At 38.9% G+C, this 25,236-nt stretch overlaps 1 protein-coding gene across 3 annotated transcripts in view; it reads left to right on the forward strand.

The window, feature by feature from the left end:
* syn2b (synapsin IIb) overlaps positions 1-25,236 on the forward strand; it is a 261,009-nt gene that overhangs the window by 110,129 nt on the left and 125,644 nt on the right. For all 3 annotated transcript variants that reach the window (XM_061938613.2, XM_061938620.2, XM_061938628.2), the window contains exons 2-4: positions 7,536-7,593; positions 9,167-9,258; positions 23,686-23,842. In XM_061938613.2, the coding sequence (XP_061794597.2) occupies positions 7,536-7,593; positions 9,167-9,258; positions 23,686-23,842 (307 nt within the window). The remainder of the gene's footprint in view (positions 1-7,535; positions 7,594-9,166; positions 9,259-23,685; positions 23,843-25,236) is intronic.

The following is a 25,236-nucleotide window of genomic DNA, read 5'->3' on the forward strand; positions in this document are numbered from 1 at the left end:
CAATCTTCTGGTTGAATTTTTGACCACTCCTCTTAACAAAATTGGTGCAGTTCAGCTAAATTTGTTGGTTTTCTGACATGGACTTGTTTCTTCAGCATTGTCTACACGTTTAAGTCAGGACTTTGGGAAGGCCATTCCAAAACCTTAATTCTAGCCTGATTTAGCCATTCCTTTACCACTTTTGACGTGTGTTTGGGGTCATTGTCCTGTTGGAACACCCAACTGCACCCAAGACCCAACCTCCGGGCTGATGATTTTAGGTTGTCCTGACGAATTTGGAGGTAATCCACCTTTTTCACTGTTCCATTTAAATCACTAGTTCCATTGGCAGAAAAACAGGCCCAGAGCATGATACTACCACCACCATGCTTGACGGTAGGAATTGGTGTTCCTAGAATTACAGGCCTCATCTTTTCTCCTCCAAACATATTGCTGGGTATTGTGGCCAAACAGCTCAAATTTTGTGTCATCATGTGTATGTAAACTTTTGATCGCGACTGTAAATGTAACCTAATGACTGTTTTAACAGGATAAACCTTTTCAAATTATATGAAACCATGTTGTAATCACAAAGATTATTATTTATTTAACACATAAACCTCAGGCTTATGTCAGGCTGATTCGAAAAATAAAAACTAACCAAATACACTGCATAAGAAAAGATTTGTAAATAACTAATGAAATATAAATGTATATAAAACTAGAAGAGGGAATTCCAGAAGGAATTGCGTGTGAAAGCTCCAACGCTGAAGTTGAACTGAAATGCTGACAGAATGTAGTATGAATGTAAGAATAGTTTGAATGTTGGAATGGTTTGAATGTTGGAATGGTTTGAATGTTGAAGAGTTTGAATTTCCAGGAAAAACGGAAATTGGTTTGGAAGTGTCAGTTTAAATGTCCAGGATAAGTGCAATGTGTTGATGTTGGAATGGTTTGAAAAGGTTGAAAAATGTGGGAATTGTGCAACTTGGAAAAATGTCCCATTCATTTCAATGGGAACTTCCTGGAAATTTGGGAATTCTGGGAAAAGCGGGATTTTTCGAAAAATGATTAGTTGCATGAATGTCTTAAATGAGCTGAATTGGTTGGTGTTGGAATTGTTTAAATCGGGCAAGAAATGTTAAAGCAGTAAATGGTATTAGAGAATTTTGGGAAAATGGGGAATTTTTTTGAAAAGGGTAAAAAAAAAACTTGAATGGTCTGAATGTTGAATTGGTTGGTGTTGGAATTGTTTAAATCGGTCAAGAAATGTTGAATTAGCAACAGTTTTTAATTGAGAAATCCCTGGAATTTGGGGAAAACCGGGAATTTTTCTAGTTCCTTAAACAACTTGGTTTTTGTCATGTACATGAGGATAACGGAAGTATAAGACAAAGAAGCAGTGACTTCCACAGTAAACAAACATGGCTCTGTGCATTTCTGCTTGTCCGGTGTGGTCACATTATTTATTTATCAATGTTTCCTTCTGTTTGCTACTTTTGTTTTACCTCTCTTTTTAAAATGGAGCTATTCTCTGCCCTCCACGTCAAATTATGTGCGGGTTGCCGCGCGTTTTAATGTTGTGACATTCTGTGTACGTGCGTGAGGCTAGCAGTTAGCACTTGGAGTAGCTGTAAGGTCGTGAATAAAACAATTTGTTGAGACGACAACTGGATCATTTCTTTTATTGTTACATCGATTGTTATAGAGCAACAAACTCAACAGTATGTAACGCTACTTTTGTACATGTTGAACGGGGCAACAAGACGATCGCTTCATTCCGAGACTATCAAATTTAGTCTCACCACCGCCGCTAAAGTATAGCTGACCTCACAGACATGCGCAGTAAGGATCATGTAGACTCAAATTTCGGAAGATGTGTTTACATGCACTCCAATTTGACGTTTGAATTTTATCGGCATAAACCACCCGTCTCGATCCGAATGAAATTTTGATCCTGATTTGTGTGATCGGGTCAGAATATTCCGAATGGCGTGTTTACAGAAAGCATTTTTATTCCAATTAGGCTTTTAATCCGATTACCGTATTTTTCGGACTATAAGTCGCAGTTTTTTTCATAGTTTGGCCGGGGGTGCGACTTATACTCAGGAGCGACTTATGTGTGAAATGATTAACACATTACCGTAAAATATCAAATAATATTATTTAGCTCATTCACGTAAGAGACTAGACGTATAAGATTTCATGGGATTTAGCGATTAGGAGTGACAGATTGTTTGGTAAACGTATAGCATGTTCTATATGTTATAGTTATTTGAATGACTCTTACCATAATATGTTACGTTAACATACCAGGCACGTTCTCAGTTGGTTATTTATGCCTCATATAACGTACACTTATTCAGCCTGTTGTTCACTATTCTTTATTTATTTTAAATTGCCTTTCAAATGTCTATTCTTGGTGTTGGGTTTTAGCAAATAAATTTCCCCAAAAAATGCTACTTATATGTTTTTTTCCTTCTTTATTATGCATTTTCGGCCGGTGCGACTTATACTCCGAAAAATATGGTAAATGTGTCCGTGTGCACATAGTTAATGTCCTATAGCTGAAGTCCTATTTGTCTTCTTTGGACTAAATCATCAGCGCCTCTGCTGGTTGCAGACGAGTAGTGCACTCCAATTGTTATCACTAATCTATTGACATACCGTATTTTTCGGACTATAAGACGCACTTAAAATCCTTTCAATTTCGCAAAAATCGACAGTGCGCCTTATAACCCGGTGCGCCTAATGAACGGAATAATTCTGGTTGTGCTTACCGACCTCGAAGCAATTTTATTTAGTACATGGTGTAATTATAAGTGTGACCAGTAGATGGCAGTCACACATAAGAGATACATGCACTATGACGCCAGTAAACAACACCAAAACTTTAATTGTTCCTTTGAAAATAAAGAACATTGCACACGGCACTCCAAAATCTGTCAAAATGTTTTAGTACGACTTTGAAGCCGCACGGCTTGATTAATTGTTGGCCCATTTCGGCTACCGTAGTCAGAGATACCAGTATTACTATGGTGTGTATAAGGACCACAAAATTATACAAAACCAACTTTTCTTACCTTCTGGTACCTGCTGATGTGTATTTGAGATCTGCATAAGTCCTGAAAAGTCATAATATGACCCCTTTAATGTGCTTTATAATCCGGTGCACCTTTTGTATGAAAAAAGGCCTGAATAGACCCGCTTATCGGTAGTGCGACTTATAATCCGGTGCGCCCTATGGTCCAGAAAATACGATATTCCCCTCTGTTTCCTTCTGTTCTGTTTTTTTGCTGTTTCCCATTTTTCTTTTGTTCTATAACCATTTTATTGATTTGTCTTGTTTTAACCAGCCCATCTTCCCAGATGGCTGTCTCAGACTCCTGGACTCCAGCGATCAATAGTGAAAGTGGGGTTGCAGCCAATGATCCAGAAAATGAAGTTGAAAGTGCTCATCCATAGAATGAAGTCTATATAGTGAACTTACTGTACGCAGCTCCTCACCAGCGTGAAATTATAATGACTCGGAGTGTAATATTGTTTTTTTTTTATAAAAGTAATTTTTCGGTACGGTGGAGCAGTGGACTCTTTGAATAAAGGACAGGAAGTCAAACTTGCCAACCCTCCCGAATTTTCCGGGAGACTCACGAAATTCAGCGCCTCCCCAGAAAAACTCCCGGGACAAATATTCTCCCGAAAATCTCCCGATTTTCAGCCGTAGCTGGAGGCCACGCCCCCTCCAGCTCCATGCGGACCTGAGTGAGGACAGCCTTTTTTTTATGACGGGAGGACAACAGGGTGACAAGAACTTCAGACTAGAGATAGATTGTGTTATTATGTTTATCTTACCTAAAAATAAATATATTTATTAATTTTTTTTTTTTAAACTAAATACATTTTTACTATATTTTGCTAAAAACATCAAAATTAATTGTATTTTTATTTGTATATTTTCTGACTCCTTATTACACCCAGCCATAGAATTATACATTAAAATAAACATATTGGAAATAATTAATTTTAAATTATCATAATAATTCATTTAAAATGACCATATTTAATTATTAAAATAATTGCTGGTTTATCAACAACTTTAGCATTTTATTCATTACATTTTGAAGCTCTCAGAAGCCAATTTATGTTATATTCCTTAAGATTTATTTATGCAAGTTTGAAGTATCAATTATCTAAACAGTTTTGTTCGCATATTTTCAGGATGTAGATATATATATATATATATATATATATATATATATATATATATATATATATACTTCCTTTCCGAAAAATAACATAACCATTCAGACTGTTGAAATTGTTAATGTTAGATTTGTTTGCGTTGTTGCTCTTCCATAAAAAGTACCTTATGGTAGTGCCCTATTAGTTATTGTTGAATCATTTGTATTTCATAATGTACAAAACACAAAACCAGTGAATTTGGCACGTTGTGTAAATGGTAAATAAAAACAGAATACAATGATTTGCAAATCCTTTTCAACTTATATTCAATTGAATAGACTGCAAAGACAAGATATTTAATATTCGAACTGGAAAACGTTTTTTTTTTGTTGCAAATATTAGCTCATTTGGAATTTCATGTTTCAAAAAAGCTGGCACAAGTGGCAAAAAAAGACTGAGAAAGTTGAGGAATGCTCATCAAACACTTATTTGGAACATCCCACAGGTGTGCAGGCTAATTGGGAACAGGTGGGTGCCATGATTGGGTTTAAAAGCAGCTTCCATGGAATGCTCAGTCATTCACAAACAAGGACGGGGCGAGGGTCACCACTTTGTGAACAAATGTGTGAGCAAATTGTTTAAGAACAACATTTTGTCAGGTTTGTCACTGACAGTTTAGTTATGTTTTGGTTTTTCCCCTGTTTGTTTTTATTTCCTGTCAGCGCTCTTATTTTGGTTCAGTTTCCTGCTTTTCTCCCTGAGCGCTGTTTCCCCTCAGCTGCGGCTGATTGGCACCTGGCCACACCTGGTGTCAATCAGCCGGTTGCTATTTAGACCTGCCCTGCCCTCCAGTCATGGCTGGAGTACTGTCATTGTAGCTGTAGCTACTACCTGTATGCTGAATCCGGATAGCTGTTAGCCATTTCCTGTATGCTGTGAGCTGTCTTCTAGTTCCTCGTTTCCTGTTTTGCTGGTATCCTGTTTCCTGTCTCCTAGTTCCTGGTTTGTGTTTTACCTTTATTTTGGAAATTATGTTTTCCTGCACCAAGCCTGCCGTCTCTGCATCTTGGGGTTTGTCACCAACTCCTCGTGACACATTTCTCAACCAGCTATTGCAAGGAATTGAGGGATTTCACCATCTACGGTCTGTAATATCATCAAAAGGTTCAGAAAATCTGCAAGTAAGCAGCAAGGCTGAAAACCAACATTGAATGCCCAGTGAAGTTGGCACGTTGTATAAATGGTAAATAAAAACAGAATACAATGATTTGCAAATCCTTTTCAACTTATATTCAATTGAATAGAATGCAAAAAAAAGATACTTTATGTTCCAACTGAAAAACATAATTTTTTTTGCAAATAATCATTAACTTAGAATTTAATGGCAGCTACAAATTGCAAAAAAGTTGGCACAGGAGCATTTTTACCACTGTGTTATATGGCCTTTCCTTTTAACAACACTCAGTTAACGTTTGGGAACTGAGGAGACCAATTTTTGAAGTTTTTCAGGTGGAATTATTTTCCATTCTTGCTTGATGTACAGCTTAAGTTGTTCAACAGTCCGGGGTCTCCGTTGTTGTATTTTAGGCTTTATATTGCGCCACACATTTTCAATGGGAGACAGGTCTGGACTACAGGCAGGCCAGTCTAGTACCCGTACTCTTCTACTACAAAACCACGCTGTTGTAACACGTGGCTTGGCATTGTCTTGCTAAAATAAGCAGGGGCGTCCATGATAACGTTGCTTGGATGGCAACATATGTTGCTCCAAAACCTGTATGTACCTTTCAGCATTAATGGGGCCTTCACAGATGTGTAAGTTACCCATGCCTTGGGCACTAATACACCCCCATACCATCACAGATGCTGGCTTTTGCACTTTACGCCTTGAACAACGTGGACGTTTCTTTTCCTCTTTGTTCCGGAGGACACGACGTCCACAGTTTCCAAAAACAATTTGAAATGTGGACTCGTCAGACCACAGAACACTTTTCCAATTTGCATCAGTCCATCTTAGATGAGGTCGAGGCCAGCAAAGCCGGCTGCGTTTCTGGGTGTTGTTGATAAATGGCTTTCGCTTTGCATAGTAGAGTTTTAACTTGCACTTACAAATGTAGCGACCAACTGTAGTTACTGACAGTGGTTTTCTGAAGTGTTAATGAGCCCATGTGATAACCTTTACATACTGATGTCGCTTTTTGATGCAGTACCGCATGAGGGATCAAAGGTCACAGGCATTCAATGCTGGTTTTCAGCCTTGCTGCTCATGTGCAGTGATTTCTTCAGATTCTCTGAACCTTTTGATGATATCACGGACCTTGCAATTCCTTGCAATAGCTGGTTGAGAAATGTTGTTCTTAAGCAATTTGCTCACGCATTTGTTCACAAAGTGGTGACCCTCGCCCCATCCTTGTTTGTGAATGACTGAGCATTTCATGGAAGCTGCTTTTATACCCAATCATGGCACCCGCCTGTTCCCAATTAGCCTGTTCACCTGTGGGATGTTCCAAATAAGTGTTTGATGAGCATCCCTTGACTTTCTCAGTCTTTTTTGCCACTTGTGCCAGCTTTTTTAAAACATGTTGCAGCCATCAAATTCCAAATGAGCTCATATTTGCAAAAAATAACAAAGTTTTCCAGTTTGAACATTAAATATCTTGTCTTTGCAGTCTATTCAATTGAATATAGGCTGAAAAGGATTTGCAAATCATTGTATTCTGTTTTTATTTTCGATTTACACAACGTGCCAACTTCACTGGTTTTGGGGTTTGTAGAATTCCAGTGTCAGATGCGGTGCTTATTGATTTGGTGTAAGTTACAACAGCATCACTAATGGTGTTTGGATGGCAGATGGCCTCATCCTAATGACGCAAAAAAACATGCCAGGCGCCTCTGGGCAAGATCCTAGGAGGCTACAGTGAAGGAAATAGCAGTACATTTTAATGGCAGCCTTGGTTGCACGTTTTTCTGTTTATTAGCTGGCGAGGCTACATGCTTAGACTCAAGTGAGCGCCATTTATAACATGCAAGTAAAGATGCATCGTAATGAGGCTGCTCTATCAGGTGCATGAATAAACACAAGCATAGAGGAGGAGGGGGGGGGGCCTCTCACCCAACTAGTTGTGGGCTCATGGTTGCTTTATTTAGCCTCGGCATGTTGGCTGCTCATGCACAGAATGAAAGCCATCTGCAATCCATTTGGAGCTATGCGTAAAAATAATACAAGTTTGGCCTTCCAATGTGCATAAACAAGCAGGCATCCATTTTCTTTATCCTGCTCTTCTTGCTGGGAGTGTGATGTCCACTAGAGGGCACTGTTGACAACTTCCCTGCGTTCATTCGTTCCAACAAATGTCTCTTCTTCTCTTTTCCAGGGCCAAAGTATTCAGAGGAAAGAAGGTTCTCACGGAGTATGACGTCAAAGTGGAGCAGGTATTATTTTGGTTTTATGTTGTATTTCTTGTCGACATGCTTAATAACATCACATAATAACATCACATGATAATTACATACTTGCCAACCTTTCGGAAGGTGGGGGGTGGGGGTAAAGGCGTGGTCGGGGGTGGGGCGGGGCGTGGTTGGGGGCGTGGTTAAGAGGGGAGGAGTATATTGAAAGCTAGAATTCACCAAGTCAAGTAATTCATACATATATACAGGTGTGTGTGTGTGTGTGTGTGTGTGTGTGTGTGTGTGTGTGTGTGTATATATATGTATATATATATATATATATATATATATATATCTATATCCTGAAAATATGCAAACAAAACTGTGTTTAAATAATTGATACTTCAAACTTGCATAAATAAATATTAAGAAATATAACATAACTTGGCTTCTGAGAGCTTCAAAATGTAATGAATAAAATGCTAAAGTTGTTGATAAACAAGCAATTATTTTAATAATTAAATATGGTCATTTTAAATGAATTATTATGATCATTTAAAATTAATTATTTCAAATATGTTTATTTTAATGTATAATTCTATGGCTGTATGTAATAAGGAGTCAGAAAAAATACAAATAAAAATATAATTAATTTTGATGTTTTTAGCAAAATATAGTAAAAATTTATTTATTTATTTATTTTTTAATTAATTAATAAATATATTTATTTTTAAGTAAGATAAACATAATAATACAATTTATCTCTTGTCTGGATGATTTAGTTCTTGTCATCCTGTTGTCCTCCCGTCGTGAAAAAAGGCTGTCCTCACTCAGGTCCGCATGGAGCTGGGGGGGCGTGGCCTCCAGCTCCGGCTGAAAATCGGAAGATTTTCGGGAGAATATTTGTCCCGGGAAGTTTTCGGGAGAGGCGCTGAATTTCGGGAGCCTCCCGGAAAATTCGGGAGGGTTGGAAAGTATGAATTATATTCAACCATACTTGCCAACCTTGAGACCTCCGAATTCGGGAGTTTGGGGGGTTTGAGGGGGCGGGGTTAAGGGGGGGGAGTATATTTATAGCTAGAATTAACTGAAATTCAAGTATGTCATATATATATATATATATATATATATATATATATATATATATGTAACGGCTATAAGAAATACTTTGATTATTTGAGTGAAATTCCTGCTAAAATATGTATATTGTTTTGTTATGCAATGAGAGGTCCAATTGCGCCACCTGCTGGTACCTAAAAGTCTGTAAATATGACCGCAAACCGGAAGTTATTGGCAGACTTCCTGTACTCTGCTAATGGTAAACCACGTTCTGATATTGCTCTGCAAAATATTATATATTACACTAAAGCTAACGTAAGATTTATTGTAAGATACACAATTATTTAACAGCTATGTCGTTGAATTTTCGTTTTCAATTGGTTATTAGTTTCCTGTTACTTTACTACTAATTATACAACACATGGTAAAGCTATGACTTTTTTTTTTGTTATCCTGCTTTTTCTCTATTCTGCAATTCATACTTTCTGATATTGCTATTATTGCAGACGTAGCGTAATATGTGCAAAATAATTTGTGTCTTTTTTCATTCTCCTCCCAGGCTGAGTTCTCGGACATTAACCTCATCTCGTATTCGAATGGAACTTGCAGCGTGGACATGCAGGTCATCAAGGGCGGGGCCAAAGCCATCAGGTTGGTACCACATAAACCACTACCATTATATTTCACTTTTTGTCAGATTACTGTGTGACGCAACCTCTCAATGGAGAAAGAGTATAGCTGTCGTTACATCACAACTCGTGTGTATAAACGGAACTAAAGCACGTCTTTCCATCCCACTGCCCGTAAGTACCAGTATGATAAGCAACATTACACTATACTGTTATTATGTTTGATCACTTCTTGGTATGCACACACAAACACACATTCAATACGAGGTATGAAAGAGTAGAAAGCAGTCAGGGGAGGCTTTACTGGAGAAGAGATGATATTATCCAGGCCTCAACAGTAATGGCAGTTAAATTTAATGATTCCCCGAACAGATACAACTGCATGTTGTAACTCTCTCAAAATCAGCTTAAATCTTATTTAAACACTAAATAGGATTATATGTATACTAAGCAACTCAAAATGATTCATCTCAAGCAACTTTATTTCATTTCTGAAAAGGTTCCTAAGCCGAAGATGACTCATTTCTAGGGAAGTTTATTTTGTACAAAATATTTATTTTTTTGTACAATTAATTTGTGTAACGAAATTGCGTTTGAATTTTGGGAACTGAAATCATGCTGACAATTTAATTGAATAAAAGAAATGTCAGCAAAATTCAGTGTGTAAAAACTCAGACTGAAGCAACCGATCTTATCTCAGAACCAGCCAATGAGGTGCTTTGGTCTTAATTTACCGGGAGTAGGTCTTGAGTTTTGACACCAGCGGGTCCTGGGATTACGGCCAGGACAGGTACCAACTACCTTGTGGCTACAGCTCCAATTGGTCGCCTTGACAATAGAGGTACGGAACATGCTCCACTAGGACTCAATGGGCCCCATTCAGCAATAAGTTCCTAACTTTTCCTCTTATCTTTCTTCCTAAGGGATTTCCTAAGAGGAGTCCATTCAAATTGATGACGTGTTCTTAAACGGCCAAATTGTTCCCACCTGCTGTTCTTAAGTTGCTGAATGCCAAATGGTTAGCGCATGCATTTCTATCATAATCTGCATATAAACACGCCCTTATTTCCCCAATATGCTTATGTAAACACCCTTAATTCCATCATTTGCATAGGTAAACTGCACTATAAAGGGGGTTTGTACTGACTGGATGGACAAAAGATGTGTCAAAGAAATGTTATTGTTGGCTTTGTGATATTATTTTTTACTTTTTTAGCAACTTCAGCACTGCCTTGAATTTGACTTTTGTTTTTGGGTTTTTCTTCTCTCTCTCTGTCTCTTTGCTTTTTTCAATTCTATTTACTCCGCTATAGTCACTGTAAGTCCAGATGCAAACAGTTTTATTTACACCTGTATCAATGTATCAAACACAAACAGATTACAGAAGAGAAATTAGTATTATCCCGCAGGGGAAATACATGTCAAAATGTAACTTTAAGAAAGGGGGGACTGCTCTAGGTAGCCTAAAGCGTTCAAATAAATATTTGTCACTTCGGGCAAATAGGTCTACAATCTACATGGTTGTGAAATATGCGCTCCCTCCCCAGGGCGCGATCTGTGGCATATTGCAGTAGCAGCAAAAGCGTGTGCATGTGTGTATGTGCGTGTGCATGCACACGGTATTTTGAAATGTCTATATATTGCTCATTTTGCTATATGTCTGTCTTATCTCTATCTATGATATTAATTTAACATTAGACAATAGAAGTAAGGGAACTTGCGACACTTAAGAATAAATAGGCCACACTAAGAGTGCTGTGGAGCACTTGTAGATTTTGTTCTTACCTACGAACAAATCACAGCTAAGAAAACATTGGTGAATACAAAAATCTCCTGAAAAACTTCGTAAATGGGCCTGAGAACAAAATTTGTTCTTAAGGACGGTTGCTGAATGGGGCCCAATGTCCAGCGCCTCCCACGTTGCGGTGGGAATTGAAACTCTTTCTGACAGGAGACTCTGCCAGACATTCCCAGCAGACCCTCACAATGCGTTTGGGCCTGCCAGGTCTGTCCGCCATCCTCCCCCACCATCGGAGCCAACTCACCACCAGGTGGTGATCGGTAGAAAGCGCCGCCCCTCCCTTAACCCGAGTGTCAAAAACATGAGACCGCAAATCTGATGACACAACTACCAAGTCGATCATCAAACTGAGATCTTAGGTGTCCTGGTGCCAAGTGCACATATGGACACCCTTATGTTTGAACATGGTGTTTGTTACGGACAATCTGTGACGAGCACAAAAGTCCAATAACAAAACACTACTCGGGTTCAGATCCGGGCGGCTATTCTTCCCAATCACGCCTCTCAGGTTTCACTGTCATTGCCAATGTGAGCATTGAAGTCACCCAGCAGAACAAGAGAATCACCTGAGGGAGCACTCCCTAGTACTCCCTCGAGGGAATCCAAAAAGGGAGGGTACCCATAGCTGCTGTTTGATGCGTAATCACAAACAACCGTCAGGACCCGTCCCCCACCCGAAGGCGGAGGGAAGCTACCCTCTCTTCTACCGGGTTAAACTTCAACGTACAGACTCTGAGCCAAGGGGCAACAAGAATTGCCATCCCAGCCCATCGCCTCTCACTGCTTGCAAGGCCAGAGTGGAATAGAGTCCAGCCCCTCTTGAGAGAACTGGTTCCAGGGCCCAGTGGAATAGAGTCCAGCCCCTCTCGAGAGAACTGGTTCCAGGGCCCTTGCTGTGCATCGAGCCGGAACTTCTCCACCTCGCACACCAGCTCAGGCTCCTTTCTCCCCGGCGAGGTGACATTCCACGTCCCAAAAGCTGGCTTCTGTAGCCAACAATCGGACCGCCAAAGGGCCTGCCTTCGGCTGCCACCCAGCTCACACTGCACCCGACCTCTATGCCACCTCCCATGAGTGGTGAGCCCATTGGAGGCCGGACCCACGTTACCTTTTCGGTAAAACATTGAGCCCCACCTCTGGACCTGGCTCCAGAGGGTGGTCCCGGCGACCCGCCTCCGACTTTCCATAGAGGTCTTCGAGCTGCTCTGTGCCTGGGCCCACACCTAGGACCTGTTTGTCTTGGGGAAACCCTACGAGGGGGCATAGAAGCCCCCGGATAACATAGCTCCTTGGATCATTGGGACAAGCAAACGTCTCTACCACGATAAGGTGGCAGCTCAGAGAGGAGACTGATCAAATCAAACTTTATTCATATAGCATTTTTCATACAAAGGCAATACTAAGCACGTGATTACAACAAAACATGTTTGGTTTTTTTTTACAAATAAACACAATTATAGTTTAGGTAACCAGACTGTGCTGTGATTCTACAAAGCATGGGTCCCCAGACATTTTTTTACAACAAGGACCGGTTTAATGCAGGCATTCTTTTCACCATACTTCCCACCACCGCAACTGAGAACGCGAGTGTGAAGGAGAACACCCACCAAATCATAAAAACAATTTAATAAAAACTTGTCCTCATTAAAACAATATCCTAATTCAGAGAAAATGTGCAACCGCAGCAACTTCGAAGCAGCTGCCATGCCCATACATTAGTAGACATTAAAGGGGAACATTATCACCAGACCTATGTAAGCGTCAATATATACCTTGATGTTGCAGAAAAAAGACCATATATTTTTTAACCGATTTCCGAACTCTAAATGTGTGAATTTTGGCGAATTAAACGCCTTTCTAATATTCGCTCTCGGAGCGATGACGTCACAACGTGGCGTCACATCGGGAAGCAATCCGCCATTTTCTCAAACACCGAGTCAAATCAGCTCTGTTATTTTCCGTTTTTTCGACTGTTTTCCGTACCTTGGAGACATCATGCCTCGTCGGTGTGTTGTCGGAGGGTGTAACAACACGAACAGGGACGGATTCAAGTTGCACCAGTGGCCCAAAGATGCGAAAGTGGCAAGAAATTGGACGTTTGTTCCGCACACTTTACCGACGAAAGCTATGCTACGACAGAGATGGCAAGAATGTGTGGATATCCTGCGACACTCAAAGCAGATGCATTTCCAACGATAAAGTCAAAGAAATCTGCCGCCAGACCCCCATTGAATCTGCCAAAGTGTGTGAGCAATTCAGGGACAAAGGCCCTCGATAGCACGGCAAGCAATGGCGGCAGTTTGTTCCCGCAGACGAGTGAGCTAAACCCCCTATCGACCCTAGCTTCCCTGGCCTGCTGACATCAGCTCCAAAACTGGACAGATCGGCTTTCAGGAAAAGAGCGCGGATGAGGGTATATCTACAGAATATATTAATTGATGAATATTGGGCTGTCTGCACTCTCAGAGTGCATGTTGTTGCCAAATGTATTTCATATGCTGTAAACCTAGTTCATAGTTGTTAGTTTCCTTTAATGCCAAACAAACACATACCAATCGTTGGTTAGAAGGCGATCGCCAAATTCGTCCTCGCTTTGTCCCGTGTTGCTGGCTGTTGTGTCGTTTTCGTCGGTTTCGCTTGCATACGGTTCAAACCGATATGGCTCAATAGCTTCAGTTTCTTCTTCAATTTCGTTTTCGCTACCTGCCTCCACACTACAACCATCCGTTTCAATACATTCGTAATCTGTTGAATCGCTTAAGCCGCTGAAATCCGAGTCTGAATCCGAGCTAATGTCGCTATAGCTTGCTGTTCTTTCCGCCATGTTTGTTTGTGTTGGCTTCACTATGTGACGTCACAGGAAAATGGACAGGTGGTTAAAATCAGGCACTTTGAAGCTTTTTTTAGGGATATTGCGTGATGGGTAAAATTTTGAAAAAAACTTCGAAAAATATAATAAGCCACTGGGAACTGATTTTTAATGCTTTTAACCATTCTGAAATTGTGATAATGTTCCCCTTTAATTCATGAAATAATAGCAAAGCTGCCGAATAGTTTCTCTACAAACTGGACGGGCAAGCGTCTGCCTTTCTCACTGGGTCTTATGCAGACAGCTTTGATGCTGTCAACTCCCACCTCTCGGGTCCGTCACTCAAATAAGTCAGTGTGCAAAATAAACAACAATGTCCTCGTTCCTATTGTTGCATGATCCCAGGGGCATTCCCACCAGCTCTATGAAAACAAGCCCAACGTTGCTTATAATAAGCGGAACTGTGCAGCCTGAAGGAGACACCACATTAGTCTGCTCTTCAAAGTAAATGCTGTATATCATATACAGTCATGGTCAAAAGTTTACATACACTTGTAAAGAACATAATGTCATGGCTGTCTTGAGTTTCCAATAATTTCTACAACTCTTATTTTTTTGTGATAGAGTGATTGGAGCACATACTTGTTTGTCACAAAACATTCCTGAAAATTGGTTCTTTTATGAATTTATTATGGGTCTACTGAAAATGTGACCAAATGTGCTGGGTCAAAAGGATACATACAGCAATGTTAATATTTGCTTACATGTCCCTTGGCAAGTTTCACTGCAATAATTTGGTAGCCATCCACAAGCTTCTGGCAAGCTTATGCTTGAATTTTTAACCGCTCAATTTTGACCAAAATTGGTGCAGTTCAGCTAAATGTGTTGGTTTTCTAACATGGACTTGTTTCTTCAGCATTGTCCACAAGTTCTCAATTGATTTAGCTATTCTTTTACCACTTTTGACGTGTGTTTGGGGTCATTGTCCTGTTGGAACACCCAACTGCGCCCAAGACCCAACCAATTTTGTCAAGAGGAGTGGTCAAAAATTTAAGCAGAAGCTTGCCAGAAGCTTGTGGATGGCTACCAAAAGCGCCTTATTGCAGTGAAACTTGCCAAGGGACATGTATCCAAATATTAACATTGCTGTATGTATACTTTTGACCCAGCAGATTTGGTCACATTTTCAGTAGACCCATAATAAATTCATAAAAGAACCTTCATGAATGTTTTTTGTGACCAACAAGTATGTGCTCCAATCACTCTATCACAAAAAAATAAGAGTTGTAGAAAGTATTGGAAACTCAAGACAGCCATGACATTATGTTCTTTACAAGTGTATGTAAACTTTTGACCACGGCTGTATTAATACATTATCTCGTAAAACTACTCTTTGTAGTACATCCTATTGTATTGATTTTCAAATAGTATTTCTCATCTAAAAGTTAATTTTTGTTCTTATAAAAAGCACGTTAGATGTTTAAATGGTGGTGTTTTGGGCGGATTGAATTGATTTAAATTAATTTCAATGGGCGGGGGTGTTTTGAGTCACGAGCTCCATCGTTGAATGAACTGAGCTCGTAAGTTGAGGTACTACTGTATATTTATGAAACTTCAAACTACAGTTAATAAAGGTTTGTCTGATGACCTGGAGCTACATAGTTAAGTTTAGATGATTTATATTTGGCAGATTTGTATTGAAACTGCAACAACTTGGAAGTCCAACAATGTCCCAGAGCATATTGAGCTTGTATTTTACACCAGATTGTTTATCTGGATGTTTTTTTGGCTGCAAATGAACTAATCTCCTTGCTGCTTGGTTGCCAAAGCCCATAACTAGGAGTGGAAGCAAATTCGGGTGACCTTGGGTGTGATTAAAATGTAGGTCTGATCTTTCATTTCACTGAGTAATGAAGAGATTACTGTCCCGTTAATTGCTGTGTCCTCCCCACTACAGCTCTTAAGGTTCCTCGGATTGTCTCATTAGTATTCTCAGTGCATTGACAGCTGCTGTTTGAGCTGGTGGTCACACTGAGCTTTTCTCTCCTTTCTGCTATTTGTTTGCAGCCCTTCTTGGCGAGGATTGAACTTAGTCGGCCAATTTTTTTTTTTTTTAATCAGTGCAATTTTTGATCATTGTAACTCAAAATAAACTTTTTGCCACTGCAAATCTAAAAATACACACTTTGAACAACTCAAAATGCATATCGGCTTCTCTCAGGCAACTTTATTTCTTATATATGCAAGTTTCCTATGACAAAAACTAGTCAATTAAATAACACAGGCATGGGCGTTCATTTGGGATGTCTGTTGTGATTTCCCTTCCTGGTTCGATGGCCCGCCCTATCTTGCCTCTGATTGGCCTGACCCTAATGTTTTGCCCTAATCTTAACCAATCGTGACTCATTATAGTCAACCAACCAACCAATCAAGGATTGTCTTATACGTAAACCAACCAATCATCATTGATGTTTCCCGCACTGCAAAAAGTCAGTGTTCAAATACAAGAAAAAAAAATACAAAAATTAGGGGTATTTTATTTGAACTAATCAAAATTATCTGCTAATACAACAAGAAAATTCGGCTTGTCAAGACTTTCCAAAACAAGTAAAATTAGCTAACTTCAATGAACCCAAAAATACCTTAAAATAAGTATATTCTCACTAATATCAAATGCACTTTTCTTGGTAGAAAAAAAGAGACCTTTTTGCTCAATATGTTGAAAAATATTCTTAAATTAAGTAAATGCTAGTGCCATTATCTTGACATAATGATATGCGCTCGGCATCATGATTTTTTTTAATGCTTGAAGTAAAAAATTATTACTTTAAAAAAAGTAGTTTATACTTGTGAGTGTTGATGACACAGCTTTGCATCAGTTGATATTCTATTTTCAAGCATGTTTTACTCAATATAGGTCATAAAATCTCAGCAACAAGCTGTAATATCTTACTGAGATAATTGAGGACCAAAACCCTTAAAACAAGTAAAACACTCTAACATAAAATCTGCTTAGTGAGGAGAATGATCTTATCAGACAGAAAATAAGCAAATATCACCCTTATTTGAGATATTTCATCTTACTTCGATTTCAGTTTTTGCAGTGCGTATATTTTGTCCCCTGCCGGTGAAGTTGCTTCGATATTTAAGTTAATCAATTTGCCGGTGGGGCGGGGGCGGTCTTCCCGTCCGGTTGCGGGGAGTCTCTGGGTCCCTCGGGCGGGGCGTCTCGCCTTTCTGCCCGTGTGGGGTGTGGTCTCTCGCTGGCTTGGGGTCTGGCTGTCCCCTGCTTTTCTCGTGCCCTGTCCTCTGCCGGGTGCGTCTGTCTGCGGCCTGCTGCTGGCCCTTGTGGGCGGTACGGTGGGTCGAGCTCTGGGGTTCCTGTCGCTGGCCGGCTTGGCTGCGTGGGGGCGGTGGTCCCTGGTTCCCTGGGCACCACGCCTCCTGTTTGTGGGTTGGGCTCTCGGGGGTGATGGGGCCGTGCTCTGGCTCCCACGCACTCTGGGAGTCGAATGTATTGTACATGCAAATTCACATATGCTCACATATGTACATAGGTACCTACGCTCCCACATACATACACAAATACAGTACATATTTACCTACCTAATGTTCGTACATCCACACGCACATTCAATATACAAACATACACATACACATACTGTACATATACATTCACTGTACAAACACATATTCACATTCTGTACATATACATTCATTGTACAAACACATATACACATTCTGTACATATACAAGTACATATGCATACTTACACTCATGCACATAATCACGTTGCATCAAACATATATTAACGTTGTTGCCCTAGGGTAAACTGGATGTAACACATGGCACACTGACAAAGCTTAACCTATTGTGACTATAACAATCTACAAGGTTAATGTAGGTTGCTTCTCTTTCTCCTCCTCCATTTTTCTGCATTCTTTTGTATCTCAAGTTATCATTACGTATATGTATTGTTGCATTTGAACAACTGTATTGTTGATAATAAAGGTAAATTATTGGTATTGTTCATTATCAATAGCGCTATTTCTATTGGTATTTGTATTGATCCATTTGTAGTGTAATAATGCTCATGGTTATTTCTGTATTATTTTTTATTTTTCGCTAACTGCTTATTTGCTATTACTTTTACCATCATATTTGTACATGTCATATTTGCTGATGTTGCTCTATTGTTGTTGTTGTTTGCTGTTGTTGTTTTTGTCTCTCTGTCTAATCCCCCTCTTGTCCCCACAATTTCCCCCTCTGTCTTCTTTTTTTTTCTCTTTCTATCCCCTCCTGCTCCGGCCCGGCTGCACTAAATGATAATATAAATACATTTAATAAAGTCAAATACAAATAAGGCAACAAGAGAAGTATCCTACACTTCTCTTTTGTAAAGTAAATCTGAACAGCCGACATGGGCATCTACATCAACTATATGATTTGCCTGAGAAGCTGGACAGGACATAAAAAAAAAAAATAAAAAAAATAAAATAAAAAAATAAGTTAATCAATTTTTAATGGAAAACCGTAGTTTTTACCACTTGATTATCAAAAACCGTACTCATTATGGAAAAACCATAGTTGTTGGCAGGTATGGCAACGAGACGGCTCAAGATTTTAACACATTGTAGGTCGGAAAAAAGGAAGAAAAAAACTAATATTTTTTTATATTTTTACGGAGATAAAAAAAGACGGATTTACGACTAAAGAACAAAAAATCACATTCCCGATAACATCTCTGAAAGTAACAGGAGGGATTTTTCAGCCTTGAATTTGTGAATACATGAAATATAGCCAAATTGCATTTATAGTAGTAGCTTGCTAAAAAACTAAGTACATTACAGTAATTCAACCAAAAAATATATTTTAAAAATAAACAACATAAAATATTTTAGGTAAGATTACTGTGCCATACCATAGTATCATGAAGCATACAGACAAAATTCATGCATTTACTTACTTTTGGTCTTTGGGCACAGCCGCACACGTCCTTGGTTGCAGTCATGGCGCCTGTTGTTTAGTTGGCCGTACTCTCTTTATACACCACTCACTTTTCATATTGTCATTACTGCCACAAGTGGTGCAAAAGTGTAATACCACTAAGTACTGCTGTGACCTATACAGACCAAAGCTGAGAAACAGGTATTTTCTGACAGCTCTGTAAGGGGCCCTATGGTTAAGAAACACTGATCGAGACCACATGGAAGGGTTTTGAATGTTGATTAAAATCATCACTATAAAATAAACACTATACACCAGGGATGTCCAAGGTGCTTGTTCTAAAATGTAAATGTATCATTAATGAGACGCTTGACACCCAATCATTGGTATGTGTTCATCTACAAAACCATTCTGGGTATCACTCCATCTTATCTGTCTTGTCTTTTAACAAAGAAACAAGGAAGTCACAATCTTCGTTCAATGAATGTTCTGCAATTTGTCGTCTCCAAAGTAAGAACTGAACTGGGCAAGAAAGCATTTAGGTTTTCAGCACCGAAGGCTTGGAATAACCTACAATCCAACCTTCAACTTCAAATCCTTGTTACATTAAATGAGTTTAAAGCTTCTGTGAAAGGATTGCAGTCTACCTTGTCTGTATGCACATGTTATGTGAGCAAGTTTTAATGTTGTAAATGTGATGTTTAATGTATTTGTTTACTGTTTTTAATGTAACCTTGCTGCTGCCCTCTTGGCCAGGTCTCCCTTGGAAAAGAGATCTTTGATCTCAATGGGATTTTACCTGGTTAAATAAAGGCTAAATAAAAAAAAATTAAAGAGATGTTTTATTATATATTACAGTAATCTGCTTTTTCCCTTGTAATACAAAGCCTACAAGGCTTACATACAGTATATTGACCGAGATCAGATTGCACAAAATGTATCAAAGTGGGCCCCACATTATGTTTGGCATTTTCTTGCCTTATTGCACCGAAATGAACCAAACCGTGACCCTAATGCTCTCATGTTTGATGACAATAAAGGGTTCTATTGTATTCTATACCGAGGTACATACCAAGTTGTAAGGATACTGTATCGTTACACCCCCTAATGATAATGTTACTTTGTTGAAAACAAATACCGTATTTTCCGGACCATAGGGCGCACCGGATTATAAGGCGCACCGCCAATGAGCGGGTCGAGTCAGGTTTTTTTTCATACAAAGGCGCATTAAAGGAGTCTTCTTTTTTTTTTTCTAAATGTAAAACACTTCCTTGTGGTCTACATAACATGCAGGCATGTGATTTTTCCGTCTAAAGTCGGAATTCCGTCTTTTTTAATCTCGGGGGGAAAAAAATTATCTCCTGCTTTTCCGGTTTTTTTTCCGACATTTTCCATATGTAAACGATGTCGGTTCTCAAGAGAAAGGACGCTTTACGAGTAAAAGAAATTGATAAACATGTCAAAAATAAGTTTCGATGGGACTGGATGGAAAGGGAAATCACTGATACTGTTGGGAAGAAGGAAGTTACGACTTTATTCGGTGATTTTATTCGGAAAATCGATCGTCCCGGAAAGGTTTTGTGCACGTGGTGTCACGATAATATTGACTATGGATCACGAGGTTTCAAGGCTTTGGAAGTACATGCGAAACGCCAAAAACATATGAAACAACTTGAAGCAAGGAAAACGAACTTTTCACTAGCTGGTACTTTTGGATGTCAACCGAAAGTGAGCAAACCTTACGGACTTCATCCTTTGTTTACATCGACAACTGCCGTAGACATCGAGAGGAAAGATCCATCCAAACAACCCACTTCAGTTGCAGACAGGGTTGTTAATAATGAGGTAAGCTAAAAAATATTTGCTTGCGAAATACGCATGTTTGTTTTAAATATTAACCAATTATTGCTTTGCGAAATATAAATGGGTTTTTCCAAAAATAAAAAGCCACGTGAAAATATATTATGAAATTACAGAAATTCAAAGAGTTGCATTATTGATTCCAGTTAACAATTTATTTGAAATGAATTTGCATATAATACTATTTTGTAATATTAAGTTCTTATGTAGTCTCTTGAAACAATATTGTCAGTGGTGTAACAATCTTGAAGGTAAATATTTTCACACTTGTTTCATGCAATATGTCAGTGTCCTCACATTATTATTATTTCCTATTTTCAAATATGAGTAAACAATACTAAACATGTTTAATTATTTTCATAAATGTATATCCTATTTTGGCGAAAAGACAGAAATGGTTACATTTGGTATTTTGTTATATTTATAACTAAACTTGTAGGCAATTAGGCGTATACATTAAAACTGTTAATTGTTATTAGTGGTTATGTATTTTACAATTAATGCTACTTTCTGATAGCATATATCATGTATTAGTTTTAACTTTAAAATATATTTTGTTTAATAATAAATCTTGGCAAACCTGTTATACCACTGATAATTTTTTAGTGAATAAATACTGTTGGGACTGAACCATATACAGTGATTCATTAGGATAATTGGGTTATGTATGTTCTATTAATGATGTTTTCATGTCTTTAAACACTAAAATATTTTCTTCAAATGGTGCTGTCTTTGTTAATTTTAGCATGTTAAATTGGTGAAAAACCAGGAGCCCCTTGTCCCCCCACCAGGGCACCCCGGAAATTTTTTCATTCTTTTTCATTGTGGTCAAATCACATGCCTGAACATGTAATGGTGGCTCTTTGGTCAAAATGTTGCATAGATTATGTTTTACAGATCATCATACAGTCGCTTCAGGATGCGCCGTTTTGTGGGCGGTCTTATTTACGTGGCTCACCTTCGGCAGCGTCTTCTCCCCGTCATCTTTGGTGTAGCGTGCAAGGACGGAGTGAAAGAAGTGTCAAAAGATGGCGCTAACTGTTTTTAATGACATTTAGACTTTACTTACATCAACAACGGAGAAGCATCTCCTCATCCATGGCTCACTAGTGCAACAAGGCAGGAAATGTGTCCCGTGAACTCTCTAATAACTAAAGTTCCTTGGGTGAATAATGTAAACTCACTACACCGGTAGTTTTTAGCGCTTCCATAGCGAGTAATAAGTTAGAACTTTACGCTACGTTATATTAGAAATGGCAACAGCAAAGGGTGAATGCCCTGTAACAAGAAGATAGTGAAAAAGAAGAAGCATTTTTGGCACTGACTACAGTGGCGGACATGCGCAAATTTTCAGGACTTATGCAGATCACAAATACACATCAGCAGGTACCAGAAGGTAAGAAAAGTTGGTTTTGCATAATATTGTGAAACAAAACGCCAGATAATATGTCTAATGGGTGACATTTTACGGTCTTTTATACACACACCATAGTAATACTTGTACATCTGACTACGGTAGCCGTAATGGGCCGACAATCCATCAAGCAGTGCGGCTTCAAAGTCATACTAAAACATTTTGACCGATTTTTGAATGCCGTGTGTAATGTTCTTTATTTTCAATGGAACATATAAAATGTTGGTGTTGTTTACTGGTGTCGTATTGCAGTCTACACGTATCTCTTATGTGTGACTGCCATCTACTGGTCACACTTATCAATACACCATGTACCAAATAAAATTGCTTCGAGGTCGGTAAGCACAACCAGAATTATTACATACATTAGGCGCAGCGGGTTATAGGGCGCACTGTCGATTTTTGAGAAAATTAAAGGATTTTAAGTGCACCTTATAGTCCGAAAAATACGGTTCATAAACTTCAGTCTCGCTTTTAAACATTTTGATTTTTGAGGACGCTATTCACAACTACAAAATAGAACCAAGGTGCAGCCCTGCCGGAATTTTCTGAGTTCAACCAGCGAGCGTGCTGTGTGTTCAGCCAAAGTGAATCATTTGTTTATGATAAGTGCCAATTTAGTGAATGCATGGTTGAAGTGATGAATGTACAGTATGAAACACATTTTATACCTTCTGCAAGAAAACTTTAAAGTTTGTAACATCGAGTTTGAAGACATTTTAGTCCTGAATGTGAAATTGATTAAAAATAAACTAAATATGTTGATCCGTTGCCCAGATCATGTTTTGTTTTAGTTTAAGACTCTTAGTTCTGTTTCAGCACCCCTGGGTTTGTGTTTCTTGGTCGCCATGCGTGCTGATTATTTTCACTTGCTTCTGATTAGTGTCCGGGACACTCACTTGCTCCCGTACACTAATCAGAGAGCTATTCATTCCTGCCTTTCGCCACACTCGGTCTGGCTGTTTTGTTTGCTTCATGCAACGTCACGTTGGTAAATCCTAGCTTCTGATTCCTGTGGTTCTATGCTAAGCTTTCCCGCTTGCTTTTTCCTTAGCTTCCCGTCCTATCGGCACGCTTTCCTGTACTTTTGTATTTTGCCTGATTTATGGATAATAAATCATTGTCCTACCAGCACACTACATCCGGAGTTCCGTCTGCATCTTGGGGAAACGATCCGCGCATAACCATACACCCAACCGTAAAACTAAACTTGAAAAAAGATCAGTGAATGAATTTATATACTTTGCAAGTAATTCTGTGCCTCCCATTTGTCCTTGTACTTTTTTTAAAGTCTTAATTCGTATTCATTATAGTCTTAAAGGTCTTAAATTTGACCTTTAAGACATTAAAACCTGTAGAGGCCCTGATCGGATTTTTATCAGTAAAAACAGTATTTTACAGTTATTCTTATTGTGCATTTATATATTTTATTTCCTGGCAACACCGATTGGGAGGGATGGCCCATGAAGAGATAAATGAATAAAGAATAAAATAAAGTCAGTCTGCCACTGAGCTTTACTGCCATCTTGATTGATTCAATTTAATTCTCGGCCATCCTCGGCTGCAATTTTTTTTGAATAATTTAATCCACTTTATTATTCCCTTCTTCATCCATCAGGTCCTTCAGGCCAGACTTTGTGTTGGTTCGCCAACACGCCTTCAGCATGGCCCAGAACGAAGACTTTAGGAACTTAATCATCGGTCTGCAGTATGCCGGCATCCCCTCTGTCAACTCACTGGACTCCATCTACAACCTCTGCGATAAACCTTGGGCTGTAAGTAACGCAACAACAACAACCTCGGCGCTTGCATTGTCCTCAAAGTGTGCAATTAGAGCTATCAAATGTTTACTTTGATGAGAGAAGGGGTCAGCAACCCGCGGCGCTTTAGATGAAGAAAAAAATATATTTTTCGTTTTAATATATTTTCTGGAGGAGAACAAACATGACACAAACCTTCCTAATTGCTAGAAATCACACTGTTTATATTATACATGCTTCACTGATGAGAGTATTTGGCAAGCACCGTTTTGTCCTACTAATTTCAGCGATCCTTGAACTCATCGTAGTTTGTTTACATGTACAAATTTCTCCGATGCTGCCACAGAAAGACGCGTTTTCTGCCACTCCTTCTTTGTCTCGTTTTGTCCACCAAACGTTTTATACTGGGCGTGAATGCACAAACGTGTGCTTTGTTGATGTTATTGACTTGTTGGAGTGCTAATCAGGCATATTTGATCAATCCATGACTGCAAGCTAATCGATTCTAACATGCTATTTAGGCGAGCTGTATGAACATATTGCATTATTATGCCTCGTTTGTAGGTATATTTGACCTTAATTAATTTCCTTTACTTATGTCCTTTGTCTCATGACACATTATCTGTATGTAATATTGGCTGGATTTCTCATAGTTGTTTGTGTGCCATGTTGTTCCAGACCACAGCAAACGTTACCCAGCTTGCAAAGATTGTAATAAATCCATTAGAAGAAGACACCCGGCCGTTTCGTTTAACTTGGACAAACACATCTATACATTTGGCCATTCTGAGTCAGTTATTACCAGAAGTTATCTCATGCTGTCAGAAGCCACCATTTTACTTTTTTTTTTTTAATGTTGCAAAAATGTATAGAATAAATAAAAAATACAACATTTCTGTCAGCGAAGATTTGCGTCAGCCTTAGCTAATATAGACACTTACATCATGTGTTGCCTTCATTATAAGGCTTTTAATTTTTTGCGGCTCCACACAGATTTTTTTTTGTATTTTTGGTCCAATATGGCTCCTTCAGCATTTTGGGTTGCCGACCGCTGCATTAGACTATAGTGTCCAATTTTCTTGAAGTATTGTCATCAACCAGCAGAGGCCACTGCTAATTCAGGTCTAACTAACTTGCTGCCTAAACGGGCAGCGGTTGTGAATGAATGAAATACTCCGTAAACATTGCTCCCAGACCACACCTACAGTGTTGTGACTGAGGGTCGGCTCCAGCTTCCCAACAGTCATCAGCAAAAATTGTATTTGGATTAATTAATTAATTCATTTGATTAAAGGGGAACATTATCACCAGACCTATGTAAGCGTCAATATATACCTTGATGTTGCAGAAAAAAGACCATATATTTTTTTAACCGATTCCCGAACTCTAAATGGGTGAATTTTGGCGAA

The sequence above is a fragment of the Nerophis lumbriciformis genome, linkage group LG03, assembly GCF_033978685.3.
Source record: "Nerophis lumbriciformis linkage group LG03, RoL_Nlum_v2.1, whole genome shotgun sequence".
Lineage (NCBI taxonomy): Eukaryota > Metazoa > Chordata > Actinopteri > Syngnathiformes > Syngnathidae > Nerophis > Nerophis lumbriciformis.